General features: G+C 43.7%; 1 protein-coding gene across 1 annotated transcript in view; it reads left to right on the top strand.

The window, feature by feature from the left end:
- The window catches only part of LOC144680613 (uncharacterized), a 447610-nt gene that overhangs the window by 413209 nt on the left and 13212 nt on the right, over positions 1 to 21189 (top strand). Inside the window, exons 29-30 of the mRNA XM_078541787.1 lie at positions 5052 to 5243; positions 18439 to 18516. Coding sequence (XP_078397913.1) covers positions 5052 to 5243; positions 18439 to 18516 — 270 coding nt within the window. The remainder of the gene's footprint in view (positions 1 to 5051; positions 5244 to 18438; positions 18517 to 21189) is intronic.

The following is a 21189-nucleotide window of genomic DNA, read 5'->3' as shown; positions in this document are numbered from 1 at the left end:
GCTGGAAGGGATCTCAGGCCCAATCATCTGACAATGAAGGTCACAGTCTCCCTTAAGAGGCAGAGCCTCCTTTGGCATTGTACCTCGGACATATTGAGGTAGCTGCATCGCCACCTGTAAACCCTGGCAGCAGGATAATGGCGTCTTCTGCGGCCCCTTTCGCTTTGGACTACCTGCTGGCTCTGCATCCCTTGTGCCTGTGCCTCTCTTCACAGGCCGCTCCCCTAGAAACTGCATTGGGACACCTGGCCTCCCCTCCCTTCTGCCCCTCTCTTCCTCAGAGGAGGAGGTGCCACCAGCAGAGACCACAATCCCCATTAGCATGGTAAAAGAAGGCTGTCTGATACCTGGAAGGGTCCACACGGTCAAAATTGGAGACACCAATAAGTCCTGAAATGAAGCCTAGAAACGCTAAGAATGAAGCTCAGAACTGAGATGAAGCTATCATGTTCAAATAAGCAACCAGCAGCAAACTATCTTCTAAACTCTTCACTACTCACACTGGCAAGGCTGCTTACCCTTTTTATCCCGCCCTTGGATGAGGTTTTGCAAAATGTGGGCTGCCTTCCTACCCATTTTGCCTGTGCGACAAGTGCAAAATCGCATGGGCAACGTAAAATTGAGTTCAGCTGGGTTTTTAATGGCCTTAAGTGGCCTCTTAATTGTTGGCGGGCATGGCTTTGACACCCATGCGCGCCCGCCGACCTGAAGATTGCGCACATGTGGGATAACGTCAGGACTTTCGCCCGGCATCTTTTCGTGCTTTTTTACGCCCGATCAGGTAGGGCGCGCGCCTGCCCACGAGGCGCAAAACTGTGCCCTATATTGCATTTCACATCCACAGGCCATCACAGCCAAGGAATTCATGTTCAGTAGGAAAACACAGCAGGGTACTTGGGGATATTGATGCTGCTTTAGATCCTGGGAACCTTGAGCTTCAAAGACCCTGAAATGCCTCTTTATGAGAAATCAGTGTGCAGGGAGTTGTGAGGTCTGTATTTCTTTACAGTCAGGGAGGCGTACAGAAGGTGGTAGATAGGTTGCTGGTGAAGCAACCTGCTTTTTCCTATATGGCATAAGCTTCTTGTGTATTGTTTCCCATGGACCTTATAACCTGGTATATTTGGCACCCAATCCTCACCGTCTTACAGCTGTGTCTCAGTAATGGCTACCATGTCACTGAATTTGCATCTGTGTATTAGAACGTAAGACCATAAGAACTAGGAGCAGGAGTAGGCAATTCAGCCCCTCGAGCCTGCCCCGCCATTCAATACGATCATGGCTGATCTCATTTCGGCCTCAACTCCAATTTCCTGTCCTCTTCCCATAACCTTTCAACCCGTTACTAATTAAAAATCTGTCTATCTCCTCCTTAAATTTATTCAGCGTCCCAGCATCCACTGCACTCTGAGGTAGTGAATTCCACAGATTCACGACCCTTTGAGAAAAGTAATTCCTCCTCATCTCTGATTTAAATCTACCACCCCTTAGCCTAAAACTATGGCCTCTCGTTCTAGAATGCCCCACAAGGGGAAACATCCACTCCACGTCTACTTTGCCTATCCCCTTTAGCATCTTATATACCTCAATTAGATCTCCTCTCATCCTTCTAAACTCGAGCGAGTATAGACCTAAACTGCTCAATCTCTCCTCATAAGACAAGCTCCGCATCTCTGGAATCAATTTAGTGAACCTCCTCTGAACCGCCTCCAATGGAACTACATCCTTCCTCAAGTAACGGGACCAAAACTGTGCACAGTGCTCCAGGTGGGGTCTCACCAATGCCTTGTACAGTTGCAACAACACTTCCCTATTTTTATACTCTATTCCTTTAGCAATAAATGCCAAAATTCCATTTGCCTTCCTTATTACCTGCTGTACCTGCATACTAGCTTTCAGTGATTTATGCATGAGGACACCCAGATCCCTCTGCACTGAAGCATTCTGAAGTTTCTTTCTATTTAAATAATAAGTCACCTTTTTATTCTTCCGACCAAAATGAATAACCTCACACTTATCCACGTTAAACTCCATCTGCCAAATTTTGGCCCATTCACCCAACCTCTCCATATCCATTTGTAAATTTCTTATTTCTCCATTGCAACTTAATTTCCCACCTATTTTGGTGTCATCTGCAAATTTAACTATAGTACTTTCTATCCCTGAATCCAAGTCATTAACATAGATGTAAATAGTTGGGGCCCAAGGACCGAACCCTGTGGCACGCCACTAGTTACAGCTTGCCATCCAGAAAAAGACCCATTTATCCCGACTCTCTGCTTTCTGTTGGTTAGCCAATCCTCTATCCAAGCTAATATATTACCCCAACTCCCAAGTGATCTTATCTTGTGTATTAACCTTTTTTGCGGTACCTTATCAAAGGCCTTCTGGAAGTCCAGATATACTACATCTACAGGATCCCCATTATCCATTTTGCTTGTCACATCTTCAAAGAACTCTAGCAAATTAGTCAAACACGATTTACTCTTCATAAAACCATGCTGACTCTGATGGATTGCATTTTGACTTTCCAAATGCCCCATTACTACTTCCTTAATTACAGATTCCAACAATTTCCCAACGACAGACGTTAAACTAACTGGTCTATAGTTTCCTACTTTCTGCCTCCCCACCTTTTTGAGTAAGGGTGTTATATTAGCATTTTTCCAATCCACTGAAACCTTTCCAGAATCCAGGGAATTTTGGAATATTATAGCCAATGCATCCACTATCTCCGCTGCCACTTCCTTTAAGACCCTGGGATGTAGGCCATCAGGTCCTGGGGACTTGTCACCCTTTAATCCCAATAGTTTGCTCAGTACTTTTTCACTAGTGGTGGTGGTTGTTCTAAGTTCCTGCCTCTCTATACCCTCTGCACTACCTGTTACTATTGGGGTGGAATTATTCAGTTTGTTCTTTATACTCTGCATTTGTTTATTTGAATGTGGTCACAAACCCTAAACTGTCCTTTAACTCTAATGTTTTATTGGGTATATTTCTTATTTCTCTCTCCAAATTTACATCTTTTAATTTTCCCCTACCTGTATTGCCCAAAGTACATTTTCTGATGGTCACTCTAATCTCTTCCCTTTCATTTGTTTTTGAACTTTTATTAATACTACCTTTTCCATCTGGGCTCAACTCCCCATTTACCAGTGTAAATTCCTTGGGCAGGATTTTTAGGTCGGTGTGTGGGCATGATCGGCAGGCCTGGGAGCGGCCGGGGAAAGGACCGCTGCCCGCGATCGGCCCCAACTGCGATTTCATGCTGGCTGGCCAAATAATTCTCAACGCTGCTGGGGTGGGGGTAGGTGGAGTGCGGGCGCTGACTTAAGTGCAGGCGTGGGGGAGTGCGGAATGATAGCTCCTTGAAGGCAGAGTTGCCTCAGGGAGCTGAAGAATTTAAAACCAAGAAATACAGATTTTAAAAACTAGAAAACAATGTCCACGCATCAGAATCAGCAGAATCAGTCATCTGAACATATACATGATTAAAATTTCTGTCCATACATTTCTAATTTTTTTCATTTAATAACAGAAACCTCATTTCCGCCTTTGGATGAGGTTTCATCAAAAATGCAAAGTCCACCCAGCAGATTTGCCGTCTGCCAACTGTAAGGTTGGATGAACCATGAAAAATTGGGGACAACTTTAATGGGCTTAATTGCCCTCTTAATTGTTGCGTGCTTCTAACTTTTGCGCGTGCTGGCCAACCGAAATATCGCACAAGAGTAGGATGACATCGGGACACTCGCCTGATGTCATCACACACTATTTTAAGCTTGAGTGGGTCAAGCACGTGCTGGCACACCAACCTAAAAATTCTGCCCCTTGTGACCACCCTATTTATCCTTTCCCTGATACCAGGAAGGCAACATATCATGTGGTCCTCTCAATCCTGCTTACGAAGGATGCTATCTATCTCCCTAATTCTTGAATTCTCGTCAATTATCTCAATCCAATTTCCCTCCTCTTCTGTCCTTTGGATAACCTCCTGCTCCAAGGTCCCATGCCCACATACTGGCTGTCCTCCCGACAATCCTTGTCCTTACTTTCACAGGTAGCAAATAGATTGTAACTGTTGACTAGATCAGTTTCTGCAGATCCTCCATCTCTATCTAACTTGGGTTCCCCTTATTCTGTATACAATCAATCACACCAGCCCCATTCTGAACCTGCAACTTCTATGAGGTGTGACCAACCTCTGGAACAAACTGACCCTCTCCCTTATGTGTCAGCATATGTCCAACTTAATTGGCAGAATCTTGCCCTTGTCGGGTGGGCTCGGTGGGGGCGGTTGGGAAGCCGACCACCATCTGCAATTGGGGCCAGAAGGTGATTAAATGTTGGTGGGCCAATTAAGGCCCACCCAACGTGAAACTTGAGCAGCAGCGCTCAGCGCTGCCTGTGCGGACAAGGGGAGCAGGGCGAGCGCAAACTTCGCACATGCATGTGAGTGCGCGCTTGATAATCTCCCTGAGGCACAGAGCTGCCTCAGGGAGATGAAAAGCTATATTAAAAAAAAAGAAATTAAAAATGTTATAAAACATGTCCCTGCTCATGTGACTCTGTTACATGGGCAGGGACATGTTATTAAGTTTTAGAATTTTTATTTTATTTTTATTTGCTTTAGGAAACCTCATCCCACCTGTGGATGAGGTTTCCTAAAAAGTGCAAAGGCCGTATGGTTGGACGGGCAGTGAAAAATATAACTTAATTGATGATCTAATGGCCTTAGCAGGCCTTTTAATTGTCAGCAGGCGCGTTGCCGATTCCCGCGCATGATTGAACTTTTGTGCTACTGCGCGTTGACGTCGGGACACTCGCCCAACATCAATGCACGTCATTTCACACTCGAGCAGGTCGGGCGCACGCCCACCCGCCAAGGTGAAAATTCTGCCCAATGTGTGTGTATTATATGTTATATGTGTGAGTATATTTGCTCCCAGTGCTAGGTTGATGAAAGTAACTTTACTTTAAATATTTTTGTTTGATTTAATACTTGATTTGATTTTTCATTGCCAGTGTGTTCATTTTTTTTTCCATACTAGCCCAATTATCTTCACTTATGTGGAACCAAAGGAATCAAAACTGTTGGCACTGTCAGACACACAAGGGTTCACCTGGACCACCAGGACCACCAGGACTTCAAGGCCCACCCGGTTTCCCAGGTTTGGATGGTGAGCAAGGTCAACCAGGTCACTTAGGTTTACCTGGTCTTCCAGGCATTCAAGGACCCATGGGTAAGATTGACAAAATATGTTGAAATCCAGTTTAATATGCAACGCATTATACCTGTGTATCACTTTTCTTTTTCTTTAGTCCACATCTGACAAAGAAATTCTCATTATATTTCAATGTTTGTTTCTATGGGCAGCATTTTTATCTTGTATATGTTCAGGTGACTGATTGTGATGCTTGCACATTTTTATTCCTGATTTGAAAAATTTTATTTAATGCTTTTCAGGTCTTCAGCTCCCTGAGGCAGCTCTCTGCCTTCAGGGAGCTTTCGTTCAGCACTCGCCCGTGCCCGTGCTGATGTCAGCGCCCGCCCTCCTCCCGCCCCCACCTGGCTGTTAATTGGCCAGTCGGGGGCCGATCACATTCAGCGGTCCATTTCCTGACCAATTCCAGACCCGCATGCTGACCTAAAAATTCTGCCCTGTGTTTTTCCCTAAGAGTAACAAATCCAAATTAGACATAATTGCTAACAAGGAACTGTGATTGGTTATTGATAAATAGAACTGGAGCACAAACATACATTTTAAATATTTCTTCCACCTTAAAAATGGCAGAGGCATTAAAGCGCTCCCATGTCTTGATTTTTTTTTTTGAAAAATATACTTTATTCATAAAATATCTGGAAGAACATTCCAAACCATTTCAAAATAACCATCACATAAGTACAATCAGATTCAACTTTTACACATGTATCACAAGGTGCATCAATACAATCAATGAATATTACAATCATTTAAATATGGTCAATGCAGACAATCAGACAATGGTATTGGAGTTATCAACATACATCATGTTGCACTCTGAGGTGCTTCAATACAATTACAATACAATTAGTATTCAATGCAGATATTCATTTTGAGCTGTACAGCCCGAGGGGCTCTCAACAGTTCCCAGCCCTCTGTGCACTGTGGCAGAAAGGTCTTAGACAGCAACCTTTCCCCATTGCGCCTTTGCGGCGGCTGCCCCAAGCTTTAGTGCATCCCTCAGCACGTCTTGATGATTATAAGTTGCAGTACATCGAACTGCATAGTCTACTGCAGAGAAACTACGACTCTATGCCAGTGTTTACAAGCCTGCTCACATTCCACTTCATCATCAACTATCAACATATCTTTCTATTCCTTTCTCTCTCATGTCCTTGGGTAAAATTTTTAGCTTGGTGGTCAGGCAATGTTAACCTATGCTGAACTTTGCAAGAACAGTGGTTACGCATAAGTGCATTTGATTTTCAACTTGGATGAGATGGAACTTTACATGTGAATAGTTAAGGGCCAACCTGTTAACCTGCCTTGATTAGTGGTCAGTTCAAAGCCCACCATGATTAGTTTTTGAAGGAATTCAGCAATTAAAGGACGTCAAGCAATAAGTGCTTTGATCAAACTAGCAGAGAGACTTTGACAGGTACACTTTGAGAATAGGAAACATATTCCTGCAATGCTGTGATTAATTGGTTTTACACAGATCTTTTTAAATTGCTAAAGTATTACACAAATATCAAAACAGGGCCATATCTCATTTTGAGAAGAAAATTGATTTAACATGTTCAAAAATGCTATGTATGAAATAAAGGTGACAAAACTACAAACCTAGTATCCCAGTATAGATGCCAGAATTGACCTCCAGTATTGACCCACCAAAGTTAGTGGGGGTCAATGGGAAGTTACCCAATTTAGGTGTCCTGACCAGGTTTCCAGAACAAAAGAGATACATGGGAGAGAACTTTAACTAGCATGGGGGCACAAGTGGAAGTTAAATCCTGGGAAAATGACATTGGGTCAGGAACACAACATAATTCCACCTATTCTGGGTTTAACCCAGGTGGGTTTTCAGGCTAGCAGGAAACTCTTTCGAGTTATCAACAGTCACCGATTGCAACTCTTTTTGAGTACAATCACAGTTCTTGGTTTCCGGGAGTGGGACATGAACCCACAACCCTCTGATTCAAAGGCGAGGGTGCTATGAATTGAGCCACAGCTGACACCATCCCCCATGGAGCTGTCAGATAAGTAATTGAAATATGGAAATAAGCAATTAACTGAGGATTTAACCCAGTATTCTGGCTTTAGCAGCTAGTGTCAATGTATCAGTAATTACATTGCATAGCAATTACATTGTTAAAGACAATTGCCAGTCAAAACAGGTGATGGACATTGGTTCTCCTATCAAAACAGTATAAATAGATGCAACTGGAACACTCTGGGGTGGGAGGTATTAGGAAGTTTGTTACACTGAAGAGCTGTCTCAATAATAAACCAACTTGTGGGAAAAAGACTATCTTTGGACTTATTCTTTTACCACAAGCACTTATGTAAATACTAGCTAGCCCACAGGATTTCCGGGTTGTGTGGAACTCAGCAGGGCCAACAAACCAAGAGCGCAGCGGGGAGTCGTTCAATAACACTGGCGTGCTGTGAAGCCTTGAAAGGGTAAAATTTCAAAGCTTCTGATCATCCTCTGTGAAAGGCTTGTGCTCGTAGAACTTGTTCTGAAAGCCTGATTTCACTGCTTTAAAGGTGATTTCCAACTTTTTGGAAGTCATTTCACCTACCTTGGACTTTTATCACCTTGGTCTCAACTTCCCTGCTGTCAGCCTTCACTGCAGCATATGGGAGCAACTTATTCAGCTTGGGCCTCTGATAAGAAACAACAGGAGTGACCACATCAACAACAGCAATACCAGGAGCCCACCAACTGCCGTAGTACCAATGGCACCAGGAGCCATACCAACAACTGCAGCAGCAGGAACAGCAAGAGCAGCTGCCTTCTCCATAGCCATATGCTGCTACACAGGACAGACTGGTTGAACGTAGCTTGAAGGAAACAAAACCTCCAGCACATGATATGCAGACAGGATAAGCTTCCTGGATGTGACAGAGCAACAGTGTCTCAGGAGGCTCAGGCTTTCACGGCAGGTCTTTGCTGACATATTCAGCCTCCTGGAAAAAAACCTCCTTCCAAGGGCACCTGATGGGCTTGCACTCCAGTGGCTGTCAAGGTCACCACAGCCCTGAACATCTTCACCCCTGGCTTCTTCTAGGGACCTGCTAGTCACAGCTCCATGATCTCTCAATATGCTGCTCATAGATGCATCACCCAAATCATAATGCCTTGTTCTCAAAGGCCACCTTCAAGCCCACTTTGACACAGATGAGGATAGCCAGACACCTAGGACTGTCAGTTTCACTGCAATGGCTAGGTTCCCACAGACACATGGAGTCATTAACTGAACACATGTGGCAGCCAAGGCAGCTTCATATCAGCCTAATTGTTCATCAGTTGGAAGGGATTCTACTCTTTCAATATTCAGATAATTTGTGACCACCAGAAGTTTATCATGCATGTCTGCGCAAGATACCCTGGAAGCTGTCATTGTTTCATTCATTCTGAGGTACTAACATGCCCCACAGGTGCTCATTCCTCTACACAGCATAGATCCGTGAAGATGGTAGGGCATACAAAGAGGATGAATGGCAAAGCATATCGATCTTGGGCTTCATAAATAGAGGTATTGTGTACAAAAACAGGGAAGTTATGCTGAACCTCTATTAAGCAATGGTTAGGCCACAATTAAAGTATTGTGCCCAGTTCTGGTTACCACTCTTTAGGAAGAATGTGAGAGCATTTGAGACGGTGCAAAGGAGATTTACGAGAATGGTTCCAGAGAGGGGTATTTTAGTTGCAAAGTTAGGTAGGAGAAGCGTGAGTTGTTCCCCTTGGAGCAAAGAAGATTGAGGGGAGATTTGATAGCAATGCACAAGATTATGACAAGTTTGGTTAAGATAGACAATGAAAAACTGTTCCCATTAGCTGATGGTACAAAGACTAGGGGACACAAATTTAAGGTTTTGAGCAAAAGATGCAGGGGGAGTGTGAGGAAAAGCTTTTTTCCACAACCAATGGTAATGAACTCACTGGCTTTGAGGGGTGGTGGAAGCAGAGATAATCAATGATTTCAAAAAGAAATTGGATGGGCGCTTAAAGGAAATAATCAGGGCTACGAGAATAGAGCAGGTGAATGGGACTGACTGGATTGGTCTACAGCGAGCCGACATTGACTTGATGGGCCCAATGGCCTCCTCTGTTGGAGATGACTCTATGACATTTTATGACACTATGCTCAGGTCCTGGGCACCGCACCCCTGCTGCTGAAAGCCTCTGCAATGTCCAGCTATGCCTATTTTGTTTGCAGGGGAGGGTGGTGCTGGCCTCTCCATCCCATTCTTCAGAAACACATGCTCACCATTCTTAGGAAACACACCTTCACCACCTCCCGCATGACTTCCGGGGAAGAGTCAGAGAACCAGGGGTGTGGGGGGTAGCCTTCCCATGTCTTCCTTCTATGTACTTGCCTCCACAAGTCTTCACAATCAAAGTTTTCTGAACCCATTCTGACCTCTGCCCGGGTCTCTTTAGAGACAGAAAATGTTAGAAATACTCAGCAGATCTGAAAAAGAGTCACATTTGACTCAAAACTGTTTCTCTTTCTACGGATGCTGCCAGACTCGCTGAGTATTTCCAGCACTTTCTGTTTTTATTACAGATTTCCAGCATCCGCAGCATTTTGCTTTTACCTATTTAAATGGAGATCCTTCATTGGCAATCCTGCAACCTGTGATTTGATGGGAAATCTGGAAGTGGGATGCTAATGCTGTGAGTGGGTTAGAGAACCATTGCGAAGACCACTGCAACGACCACTGTCAGCCTCGCTGCTGTGTGCAGGTCTGTTCAGATAACATTCTACCCCTACAGCCTGGAATGCACTGCCTGGGAGGGTGATAGAGACGGGTTGCCTCACATCCTTTAAAAAGTACCTGGATGAGCACTTGGCATGTCATAGCATTCAAGGCTATGGACCAAATGCTGGTAAATGGGATTAGGTAAGTGGGTCAGGTGTTTCTCACGTATTGGTGCAGACTCGATGTGCCAAAGGGCCTCTTCTGCACTGTGTGATTCTGTGATTCTGCAAAAGAAATGTTCAAAAATCTAGAAAAACAGTCTCTCTTTCTCTACCTACCCTGCGAACAGCCATTTCTGTCTTGATGTGCTTGCTATGTAAGGGCATACAATAAGGCAAGAGACAACGGATTTAGGATTTAGAATATCACCACCTCCTAGCTCTGTGACTCACATCAGCTGCCTTAAAGTAATTTTTCTGCTTCTTTTAGTACTTTAGAATTACTGGATGGAAGCACTCTGAGAGCGAATATTTGATGGCAAACTCTCCCTTTTGTGTGAGTTCTGCCCATTAACTTTATGTGGGAGGAAATCTATCTGTCCATGTGTGGCGTCTGAGAGGAAATAAGGCACGAGACATTTTCTTTCAGAGTTCCTCTGAGCATTTTTCCATACCAGAACAGGACATCACTATGTGATTGAGGCACACTGATAAGAAAGAAAGAATTTGCATTTATACAGCATCTTTCACATCATCTGAATGTCCCAAAGCACTTTACAGCCAATGAAGTATTTTAGAAGTGTACTCAGTGACATAGTATAGGACTAAATGTGGTAATCTCTCTTGTCTACTTTTAAGATAATGGACTAAATCAGGATAATGTTCTTCTTTAAATGAATGAAAATTGAAAATCCTACCTGAGGTGTTTGTCTATTGTGTTAACTATAAATGGAATAGTTTTGCTGGTGCACCTAGTTATTATTCACTATTTTTGCTTAGATTACACATTTTGGTGTTGAAAATCTGAATATACTTCCAACGCACCCCTGTCATAATTCAGCGGGCTGGCTGGTGGAGGGTGGAAATTACACAGAGATCTAGATAAACCAGGACCTCAATGTGGCCCCCTACATCAGAGGATGCATTACTGAAAGGAAAGAGACTCACCGTCAAGAGTTTCCTCTTTCCAGATCTAGAAAGTCTCTGGAAAACCCAGCAAAGCCAGCATAATGACATAACAGCCAACAGATATGGGGCTGAATTGGGGGCCCAGACCTGAGTTGTGGCCTGACTCCTTGAAATGCTTACAGAACTTTTGCCAACTTTAAACTATCTTTCCAAGGACTAGGGTGTTGATGGGAATATTTACAATATCTTTCGGGTTGGTTGTGGGTGGGATTCCAGCACCCACATTGCTCCACCCTCAAAGTGGTCATCCTTTACCAGGATTCCCAAGACCCATCTAGAATGGTGCACATGCCACCCGGTGCAATATAATGAGATGACTCTGCATACTCCAGTGGAGTCCTCACTAAAGGTCATCAGTGGATGCTTTTTAAAAATTATTTGCTCTTAGAAAGTGGACAACAATAGCAAGACTGCATTATTGACCATCCCAGGACTGAGAAGTTGGTAGTGATCCTTCACCTTGAATCGCTGCAGTCCTTATGCCAATTTTTTGCTGGAATTTCAGGTACATGATTAGTGGCCACCTTCACCCAGAATTATTGCATTACTCTTGCCTTTTCAATAATCCACCCAATCACTAGGCTAATCCTCCTTCATTTTCCTATATTACAATAGTGACCACACTTCTAAAGCGCTTCATTGGCTGTAAAATGCTATATGAGTGCAGGCCTTTCACTTTCTTTCTAATAATTAAAACCATGGGGAAAACTGTACCACAGAAATTTTCAGTTTGAGCTTAGATGAATGCGATTGCTAAGAAATTAATATAGTACAATGAACAGATTAGTTGCTTAATTGAAATTGACTCAGCTTGTAAGTATAATAAAGAGCTGTCAACTGGGAAAGTGATCTACACAGTCAGTATCAGAAGACCACATGGTCTGAGCTAGAATTTGACAGATTCAGCAGAAGACTGTGTGAGATAATCTGTAAAGATAAAATAGGGTTGAAATTCCATTTTGGCAGGAGTGTAAAATGGAGTTATACAACCTATCTATCCAACACCAAAATGTGTAATCTAAGCAAAAATAGTGAATAATAACTAGGTGTACCAACAGAACTATTCCATTAGAGACCCTATTAAAAACCCTGCCAGAATTTGCATTTTACATCCCTGCCAAAGTTTAATAAATCCTAAAGTATACAGTCTGAATTTTCCCAGCCCTATGGAGACAAGGTTGGAGGTAGGGTCAGCAGCAAACCCTTGCAAGTCATTCCTTCTGCCTAGAAACCAAGCAGTATTGTCACCTAGGATTCTTTGCCTTGTGCACAGAAATTTTAAAGATTAAATGGGTATTGTTAGTGCATTCTGTTGTAAGAATTCACTAACTTCCAGCACCATTCGGTGATGATCTGCACTGTGCTGGTTTTTATTAGAACCATTTTGAAGCATTATTTAATTAGTTCACTCCCCTGCTCTTTTCCCATAGCACTGTAATTTATCAATTTTCCAATTTCATTTTGAAAGTTACAATTGAGTGTGCCTCCACCACCCTTTCAGGCAGTGGGTTCCATATCATATGTCACTATGTAATTGTTTCATCACCTCCTCCCATTAATAATGCCTTTATTAAAATAACATTCAACAGAACTTCGTACAGATGAATATGATTTGTCTAATGTCCTTTAAGGAAGGAAATCTGCCGTCCTTACCAGGTCTGGTCTACATGATACTCTAGACTCACAGCAATGTGGATGACTCTTAAATGCCCTCTGAAATGGCCTAGCAAGCCACTCAGTTGTATCAACCCACTACAAAGTCTACAAAAAGGAATGGAAACAGACAGATGACCCGGCATCAACCTGGGCACTAAAAATGAGAATGGAAAACCTAGCCCTGTCGACCCTGCAAAGTCCTCTGTACGAACCTCTGGGGGCTTGTGCCAAAATTGGGAGAGCTGTCACTCAGACTAGTCAAGCAACAGCCTGACATAGTCATACTCATGGAATCCTACCTTACAGACAATGTCCCAGACACCACCATCACCATCCCTGGTTATGTCCTGTCCCACCGACAGGACAGACCCACAAGAGGTGGTGGCAAATTGGAATACAGTCAGGAAGGAGTTGCCCTGGAAGTTCTCAACATCAACTCTGGACCCCATGAAGTCTCATGACATCAGGTCAAACATGGGCAAGGAAACCTTCCGCTGGTTACCACCTACTATCCCCCACCCCTGCCACCCCTCAGCTAATGAATCAGTACTCCTCCATGTTGAACACCACTTGGAGGAAGCACTGAGAGTGGCAAGGGCACAGAACGTACTCTGGCTGAGGGACTTATATGTCCATCACCAAGAGTGGTCGGTAGCACCACTACTGACCAAGCTGGCCGAGTCCAAATGGACATAGCTGCTAGACTGGGTCTGTGGCAGGTGGTGAGGAAACCAATGAACAGGAAAAACCCACCTGACTTTGTCCTCACCAATCTACCTGTCACAGATGCATCTGCCCATGACAGTATCGATAGGAGTGACTACCGCACAGGTTGGAAATTAAGTTGCTAAGTAAACCAAAGTAAAATAAAGTTAACACAAGAGAAGTAAATTGAAGCCATGGCAGGACAGCTCGGTTGTGTGAAATGTGTGTCTTGTAATATGTGGGAAGTTGTGGATGCTACCAGTGTCCTAGACGACCACATGTGCAGGAAATGTCACCAGCTGCAGAACCTTGAGCTCCAGCAGCTGGAGTCACTGTGGCTCATCTGTGAGGCTGAGAGCTACGTGGATAGCACATTCAAAGAGTTGGTCACACCGCAGCTTAGAAGCCTGGAGGCAGAAAGGGAATGGGTGACTGCCACGCAGTCCAGAAAATTAGGCAGGCAGTGCAGGCGTCCTCTGGGGTCCCACTAACTAATCGGTTTTCTGTTTTGGATACTGGTGAGGATGTTGGTTCCTTGGAGGAGTGCAGTCAGATCCAAGTTTGTTGCACCACAGGTAGCTCTGCTGTACAGGAGGGGAGAAAGAAGAGCAGCAGTAACAGGGGATTCATTAGTTAGGGGAACAGACAGAAGTTCCTGTGGCTGTAGATGTGACTCCATGATATGTTGCCTCCATGGTGCCAAGGCCAAGGATGTCACGGAGCGGCTGCAGGACATTCTTCTGGGGGAGGGTGATCAGCCAGAGGTCATGGTCCACATTGGTACCAAAGACTTAGGTAGGAAAGGGGATGAGGTCCTTAAAGCAGACTTTAGGGAGCTAGGAAGCAGATTGAAAAGCAGGACCTTGAAAGCAGTAATCTCAGGATTACTCCCAGTCCCTCATGCATGCGAGTATAGAAATAAGAGAATTGATCGAATTAACACGTGGCTGGAAAGCTGGTGTAGGAGGGAGGGCATCAGATTTCTGAGGCATTGGGACCGGTCTTGGGGAGGTGACACCTGTACAAGCCAGATTGTATACAATTGAACAGGACTGGGACGAATATCCTCGCAGGGAGATTTGCTAGTGCTGTTGGGGGTGGGGGGGTTTAAACTAAATTGGCAGTGGGATGGGAACCTGAGGGCAAAGTCAGAGCAGGGAACGGGAGATGGAGAATTAGTGAGTGACTCTGAAAGACTGATGCAGCACAGGTTAAAAAGTGTTATTTGGAATTTGGCAGTGTTAAAGGGTATATATGTAAATGCAAGGAGCATTGTAAATGAAGCCAATGTGCTGAGAGCAGAGATAGACACATGGCAGCATGATATCATCGCTTTAAGGGAAACTTGGCTTAAGGAGGGGCAAAAATGACAACTAAACATCCAGGGATATAGAGTATTCAGGCAGGATAGGGAGGAGGATAAAAAGGTGGGGGTGTAGCATTATTGGTGAAAGAATCAAATACTGTTGTGACCAGGGCCAGATGGATTGTATCCCAGGCTGTTGAAGGAAGTCACGGAGGAAATAGCTGATGCTCTGAGGATCATTTTCCAATCCTCACTAGATACAGGTGAGGTCCCAGAGGATTGGAGGTCTGCAAATGTTGTACCATTATTTAAAAAGGGTGCGAAGGATAGACCAGAAAATTATAGGCCGGTCAGTCTGACTTTGGTGGTGGACAAATTATTGGAAATAATTCTGAGAGACAGGATAAACTGTCAATTAAAAAGGCACGGATTGATCAGGGATAATCAGCATGGTTTTGTTAGTGGAAGATCGTGTCTTACTAACTTAATAGACATCTTTGAGGAAGTAACAAGGCGGATTGATGAAGGTAGTGCAGTGGATGTTGTCTACATCGATTTCAATAAGGCATTTGACAAGTTCCCAGATGGCAGTCTGGTCAGGAAGGTGAGATCTCATGGGATGTGGGGGAAGGTGGCAGGTTGGATCCAAAATTGGCTCAGTGACAGGAAACAAAGGGTAATGGTCGATGGATGTTTTTATGAATGGAAAATGATTTTCAGTGGTGTTTCACAGGGCCCTTGCTGGTTGTTGTATATATTAACGATTTAGAGTTAAATGTGGAAGGCATGACTGGGAAATTTGCAAATGACACAAAAATTCGCCGTGTAGTTGATAGTGAAGATGTTAGCTGTCAACTCCAGAATTATATCAGTGGTTTGGTTGAGTGGGCAGAGAAGTGGCAAATGGAAATCAATCTGAAAAAGTGTGAGGTAATGAATTTGGGGAGGGCAAACAAATACTCAATGAACGGGAAGTTATTGAGAGGGGTTGAGTAAGTGAGAGATCTTGGAGTACTTGTCCACAGGTCCTTGAAGGTGGCATGACAGGTGGACAAGGTGGTCAAGAAAGCATATGGAATGCTTTCCTTTATTGGATGAGGTATTGAATACAAAAGTAGAGATGTAATGACAGAACTGTATAAAATGCTGGTTAGGCCACAGCTGGAATTCTGGTCACCACATTACAGGGAGGACATAATTGCTCTGGAGAGAGTGCAGAGGAGATTTACAAGAATGCTGCCAGGGCTTGAAAATTGTAGCTATGTGGAGAGATTCAATAGGCTAGAGCTGTTTTCCTTAGAACAGATGAGGCTAAGGGGTGACTTGTTTCCCCTATCTGAGGGCTCAATTACCAGGGGGCATAGATTTAAGGTGATTGGTAGAAGGATTAGAGGGTACATGAGGAAAAGCTTTTTCACCCAGAGGGTGGTGGGCGTCTGGAATTCACTGCCTAAGTTGGTGGTTGAGACTGAAACGCTCAACTCATTTAAAAGATACCTTGATTTGTATCTGAAGTGCTGCAACCTGCAAGGCTACAGACCAAGTGCTGGAAAGTGGGATTAAAATGAGAGGCTAGTTTCTTTTTTCTCTTTTTGGCTGGTGCAGACACTTCTTTCTGCACCATAACTTCTCTATAGTTCTAGGTGAGCCTGAGTGGAATGCGAGACAGCCATAGCAGGGCCCCAGAGGGCCAGAGCAGGGGACTAGGCAGCCGGGAGCGGGGTCCAGGTGAGCATGAGTAGGACCCAGGTGAGCTTGAGAGGGGAACAAAGCAGCCATAGCAGGGCCCAGATGGGCCAGAGTGGGGCACGAGGCAGCCATAGCAGGGCCCAGGTGGGCCGGAGCAAGCAACGAGGCAGCCGTTGCAGGGCCTAGGTGAGCCCGAGCGGAGCACAGGTGAGCTCAAGGGGAGCGCAAGGCAACCATAGCATTATTGTCCAGGATTATTGTCCAGGTCTTGCTGCACTTGGACATGGACTGCTTCAGTATCTGAGGAGTTGTGAATGGTGCTGAACACTGCAATCATCAGCGAACATCCCCACTTCTGACCTTATGATAGAAGGAAGATCATTGATGAAGCAGCTGAGGATGGTTGGACCTAGGACATGACCCTGAGTAACTCCTGCAGTGATGTCCTGGAGCTAAGATGATTGACCTCCAACAAACACAACCATCTTCCTTTGTGCTAGGTATGACACCAACTAGCAGAGAGTTTTCCTCCTGATCCCTATTGACCACAGTTTTGCTAGGGCTCCTTGATCCACACTCAGTCAAATGCTGCCTTCATGTCAAAGCCAGTCACTCTCACATCACCTCTGGAGTTCAACTTTTTTGCCCATGTTTGAACCAAGGCTGTAATGAGGTCAGAAGCTGATTAACCCTGGCGGAACCAGGTCAGTGAGCAGGTTATTTCTAAGCAAGTGCCACTTGACAGCACTATTGATGACCCCTTCCAACACTTTACTGATGATCAAAAGTAGGCTGATGGGGCGGTAATTGCCAGGTTGGATTTGACCTGCTTTTTTGTGCACTGGATATACCCAGTCAATTTTCCGTATTGCCGAGTAGATGCCAGTGTTGTAGCTATACTGGAACAGCTTGGCTAGGGGACTGGCAAGTTCTGGAGAACATGTCTTTAGTACTATGCCACAATATTATTAGGGCCCATAACCTTTGCAGTATCTAATGCTTTCAGCCGTTTCTTGGTATCACGTGGAGTGAATCAAATTGGCTAAAAACTGGGATAAAAGCAAAATACTGCAGATGCTGGAAATCTGAAAATCTGAAACAAATACAAAAATTGCTGGAAAAACTCAGCAGGCCTGACAGTATCTGTGGAGAGAAAGACAGAGTTAACGTTTTGAGTCCAGATGACTCTTCTTCAGAACTAAAGAGAAGTAGAAATGTGGTGAAATATATACTGCTTAAGGGGGATTGGACAGATGAAGCTGGATAGAAGGCCAGTGATTGGTGGAGGCAAAGGAGAGATTGCTAAAGATGTCATAAACAAAAACTGGCATCTGTGATGCTGCAGAAAAGCCCTTAGAAGATCGGTAGGAATGTGTATGCCTAGTGAACAACTAAGGTCATTCATTTCCTGCTAAAATCCAGCCCAAAAACTATGCAAATAGCTTTACATTAAATAATCAAACAATTTCTAGAGAATTAGACTTCAGTCAGAACTGTAATAAAACACATGAAAGCTCATAAACACTAAAATTAGTTTTAAGAAATGATCATTTTAGACTGAATATTCATATTGTTTTCTTTGAAATCATGTTTTGTGATATTAGTAACAAATATATTTATATGCAAATTATGATTTTTTTAATTTTACATAAATGCTGCATTAATACAAATATAAACATGGTTTAGGATGATCATAGTAGATTGGAATGAACTGATATTTACAAGGCATGATCTGAGTATTATACTAGATAATTGAGGTTTAGGTTTCCAAATTTATAATTGTATCTGATCATTTAACTCTGGGTAAAGAATTCATCATTTTAATCTCGATGCAGCATTCATTGTTTTATTCTAGATGTAATACTCATTATTTTGTTTTAGGTGTAGTGTTTTATTCTGGGTGTAGTAGTAGACACTGCATCTCAATGTTCTAGTCATTTATACCATCAGTTCTGTTGTCAATAATTGTTTTTCACAGGATTCCCTGGTGAGAAAGGTGAGAAAGGTGATAGAGGAATAGGATCCCCTGGACAGCAAGGCCTACCAGGTCCACCAGGTACTGTAAAATATTAACTGTATATCTTGTTTTCATTTTTGAATTTTGAATACAGAGGAGGTACAACAGCATTTGAAAAAATAAATGGGCAGGTTAAATATTTCATTGTAGACTTGTAAACTCATTCTTTTTATCGACACATTAAGTTTCCAGTGTAACTTTAAAGTGACTCTGGGAAGTGGGAGTGAATGAAAAACACACTCATTGTGAGCACATTTATCACAAATTATTCATACATGACGTTTCTTTTATCTTGGTTTCAAATAGGATGCCTCAAAATAACAACTCATACAAACGTTCTGTTCTCTGCCCAAAGGTAGGTCTGACCCAAAGTGCCATGACCTCCACCACAGGTAGGGCAAGGAGGCCAGATCAAACCCCGTGCTGTTAGCATCAATCTAATCCACAGCAGCTGTTTAGCCAACTGGCCCACCCAAGGAGTGCGAGTTGCTGTGGCAACATTCACTTTTACATGCATGTTGTAGTCTGGAGCTATAAATAGTGACGGTAGAGGCTCCAAATTTCTTCCCATCACATAGCTGACTCTCCCACTTTTACCCTGCCATTGGCTTATGTTGGAAGGATTTACAAGTTGATACTCAACCTGTTTGGACACCTTATGAAAGCACCTTCCTTGGCCATCAAGTACTGGAACTTGAACCCAAAGCTTCTGGGTTAGAGGCAGGGACGCTACCCATTGAGCCACAAGACCTCCCAAACACACATATATAACACATTAATTATTGTGTATATTCTATATTATTATGTATGAACAAACTATTATTGTATATTACTATGTGTGGTCCCCACTTTCTATAGTATTGCACCAATAAATGCCACTGCCAGAGTTAACATTATGTGACTTATTAACTTAACTAACATCCCAACAATGTTATGTGACTGTCAATCCACTTACAGGTGCCTTAAAACTTCTTCAGTGAAATTGTGGTGCAGTTTCTTCTGTTTTCCCTGGGTGATGCAATAGCAATCCCCTTCTCAGAGAATGACTGAATACCTGATTTAAATGTCTCAATGAAACACATAAAAAATAAACAACTCATATGCTTGCGGTTTATATACTGTAAGTTCCCGTTTAGCATTGCCGTTTTATGTTGTTTCATTTTAACGTTGATCAGTTAATGAGGCCCAGATTCTTGTTTAACAAGTTAAAGCTGCTCCTCCTGCCTCGTGCTGCTCGTCTCCAGAGCCCATGCTCACAACGAGGGTTCAGGAGAGGGAAGCAGCGAGCAAGAAAGTTGGGGAGCAGGTGGTTCAGCAAGAGGAAGGATTGGCAAGAGGATGAACCAGGGAGAGCAGAGGCTGCAAGTCGGAGAGTCGGCAGCAAGAGGATGGGTTAGGGAGCGAGAGAGGCCACGAATCAGATGGTCAGTAAGAGGAAAAATGAATGCGACCAGGAGGGTCAGACAGCAGGATATGTAGTCAGCAAAGTTTTGGGAAGCAGGATCGGCGGCAAGCGGAAGGTACTGTAATTAGAGAGTTACCATTTTCCTTTTGTATTTATAAATTTATTTTATTTTATAAGTTATTTCATTTACCAGTTTAGGAATTTAGCAATGCGAAGTATTTCAACTTAAAGGGTATAATGTTTTAATGCTTTTTTTCTGATGAGGAAGGTCCTACAGAATATAACTACAGCTTTTACATTGGCTTTATTGGAAAGATGTAATTCACTTAGTCGTTTCACTTAAAATCATGATTTTCAGGAATGCAACTACAACTTTAAGTGGGGATTTACTGTCAATGGTAGTGTGGTTAAAATTAGGGATGTGCAATATGCCAGAATTGGAGGAGCACAAAGATCTCGAAAGTTTGTAGGTCTGGAGATGGTTACTAAGAGATTGGGACGAGTGATGTCATGCAGGTATTTAAAAACAAGAATGAGAATTTCAAAATAGTGGCATTGCCGGATCAGGATCCCAATGTATGTCAGTGAGCACAGTGGTAATGTGTGAACAGGAGTGATTTAGGAGCGGGCAGCAAGAGAGGAATCTTATCAGCCACATGGAGACAGTTTTGAGATGGGAGAGCAGGGAATTTAGAAAAGTTGCACGTTGGTTCACACTTGCAAGCAATCTTTTCGGAGGTAGGGTCTGACCACCACTGGCTACCCTCCTGGCAACAGCAGGTAGCTAGTTAAGTGCCTACTTAAGGGTAAATTGATGATGCTGCCAGGACCTTCCCACGCTGAGGCCGAAGCCAAGCAGGTGCCCAGAGACAGCCTCCAAGAGGTGGGCCAGGGTGTTCAGTGAGGCCTCCTTTCAGTCCCCATCTCCACCCCATCTCCTCAGAGCCACAGGTGCCAAAGGTCAATGCTGTCATCCTTTTGAAGTCTTCAGAGAATGTCCATCTTGTGGTGCCCTTGGAGTCTCTGACCTACATCAACAGTGCACACCTCTCCTGGTGGGGCTGCTGACCCGCTTACAGCCTTGGGCACTCTGATTGGCCATCCCACCTGTACAGCCCACTCATCTTCCTTAATTGGATGGGATTCCTGAAGGCAGTCTGTTAATTGGCCACCTCTGGGAAGATCTCACAGTGGAGCGGGACTCTGACACCGCTGGGGTCAGGATCCACATTTGATTAAAAACAATATCAGTAAGATTCCACCCAGAGTTTTGGATGTGCTTAGGTTCGCAGAGGATGGAAAGTGCG

The sequence above is a fragment of the Cetorhinus maximus genome, chromosome 5 (genome assembly GCF_964194155.1).
Source record: "Cetorhinus maximus chromosome 5, sCetMax3.hap1.1, whole genome shotgun sequence".
NCBI lineage: Eukaryota > Metazoa > Chordata > Chondrichthyes > Lamniformes > Cetorhinidae > Cetorhinus > Cetorhinus maximus.
Note: the sequence above shows the minus strand (reverse complement) of the source record. Positions and strands in the feature narration are given on the sequence as shown.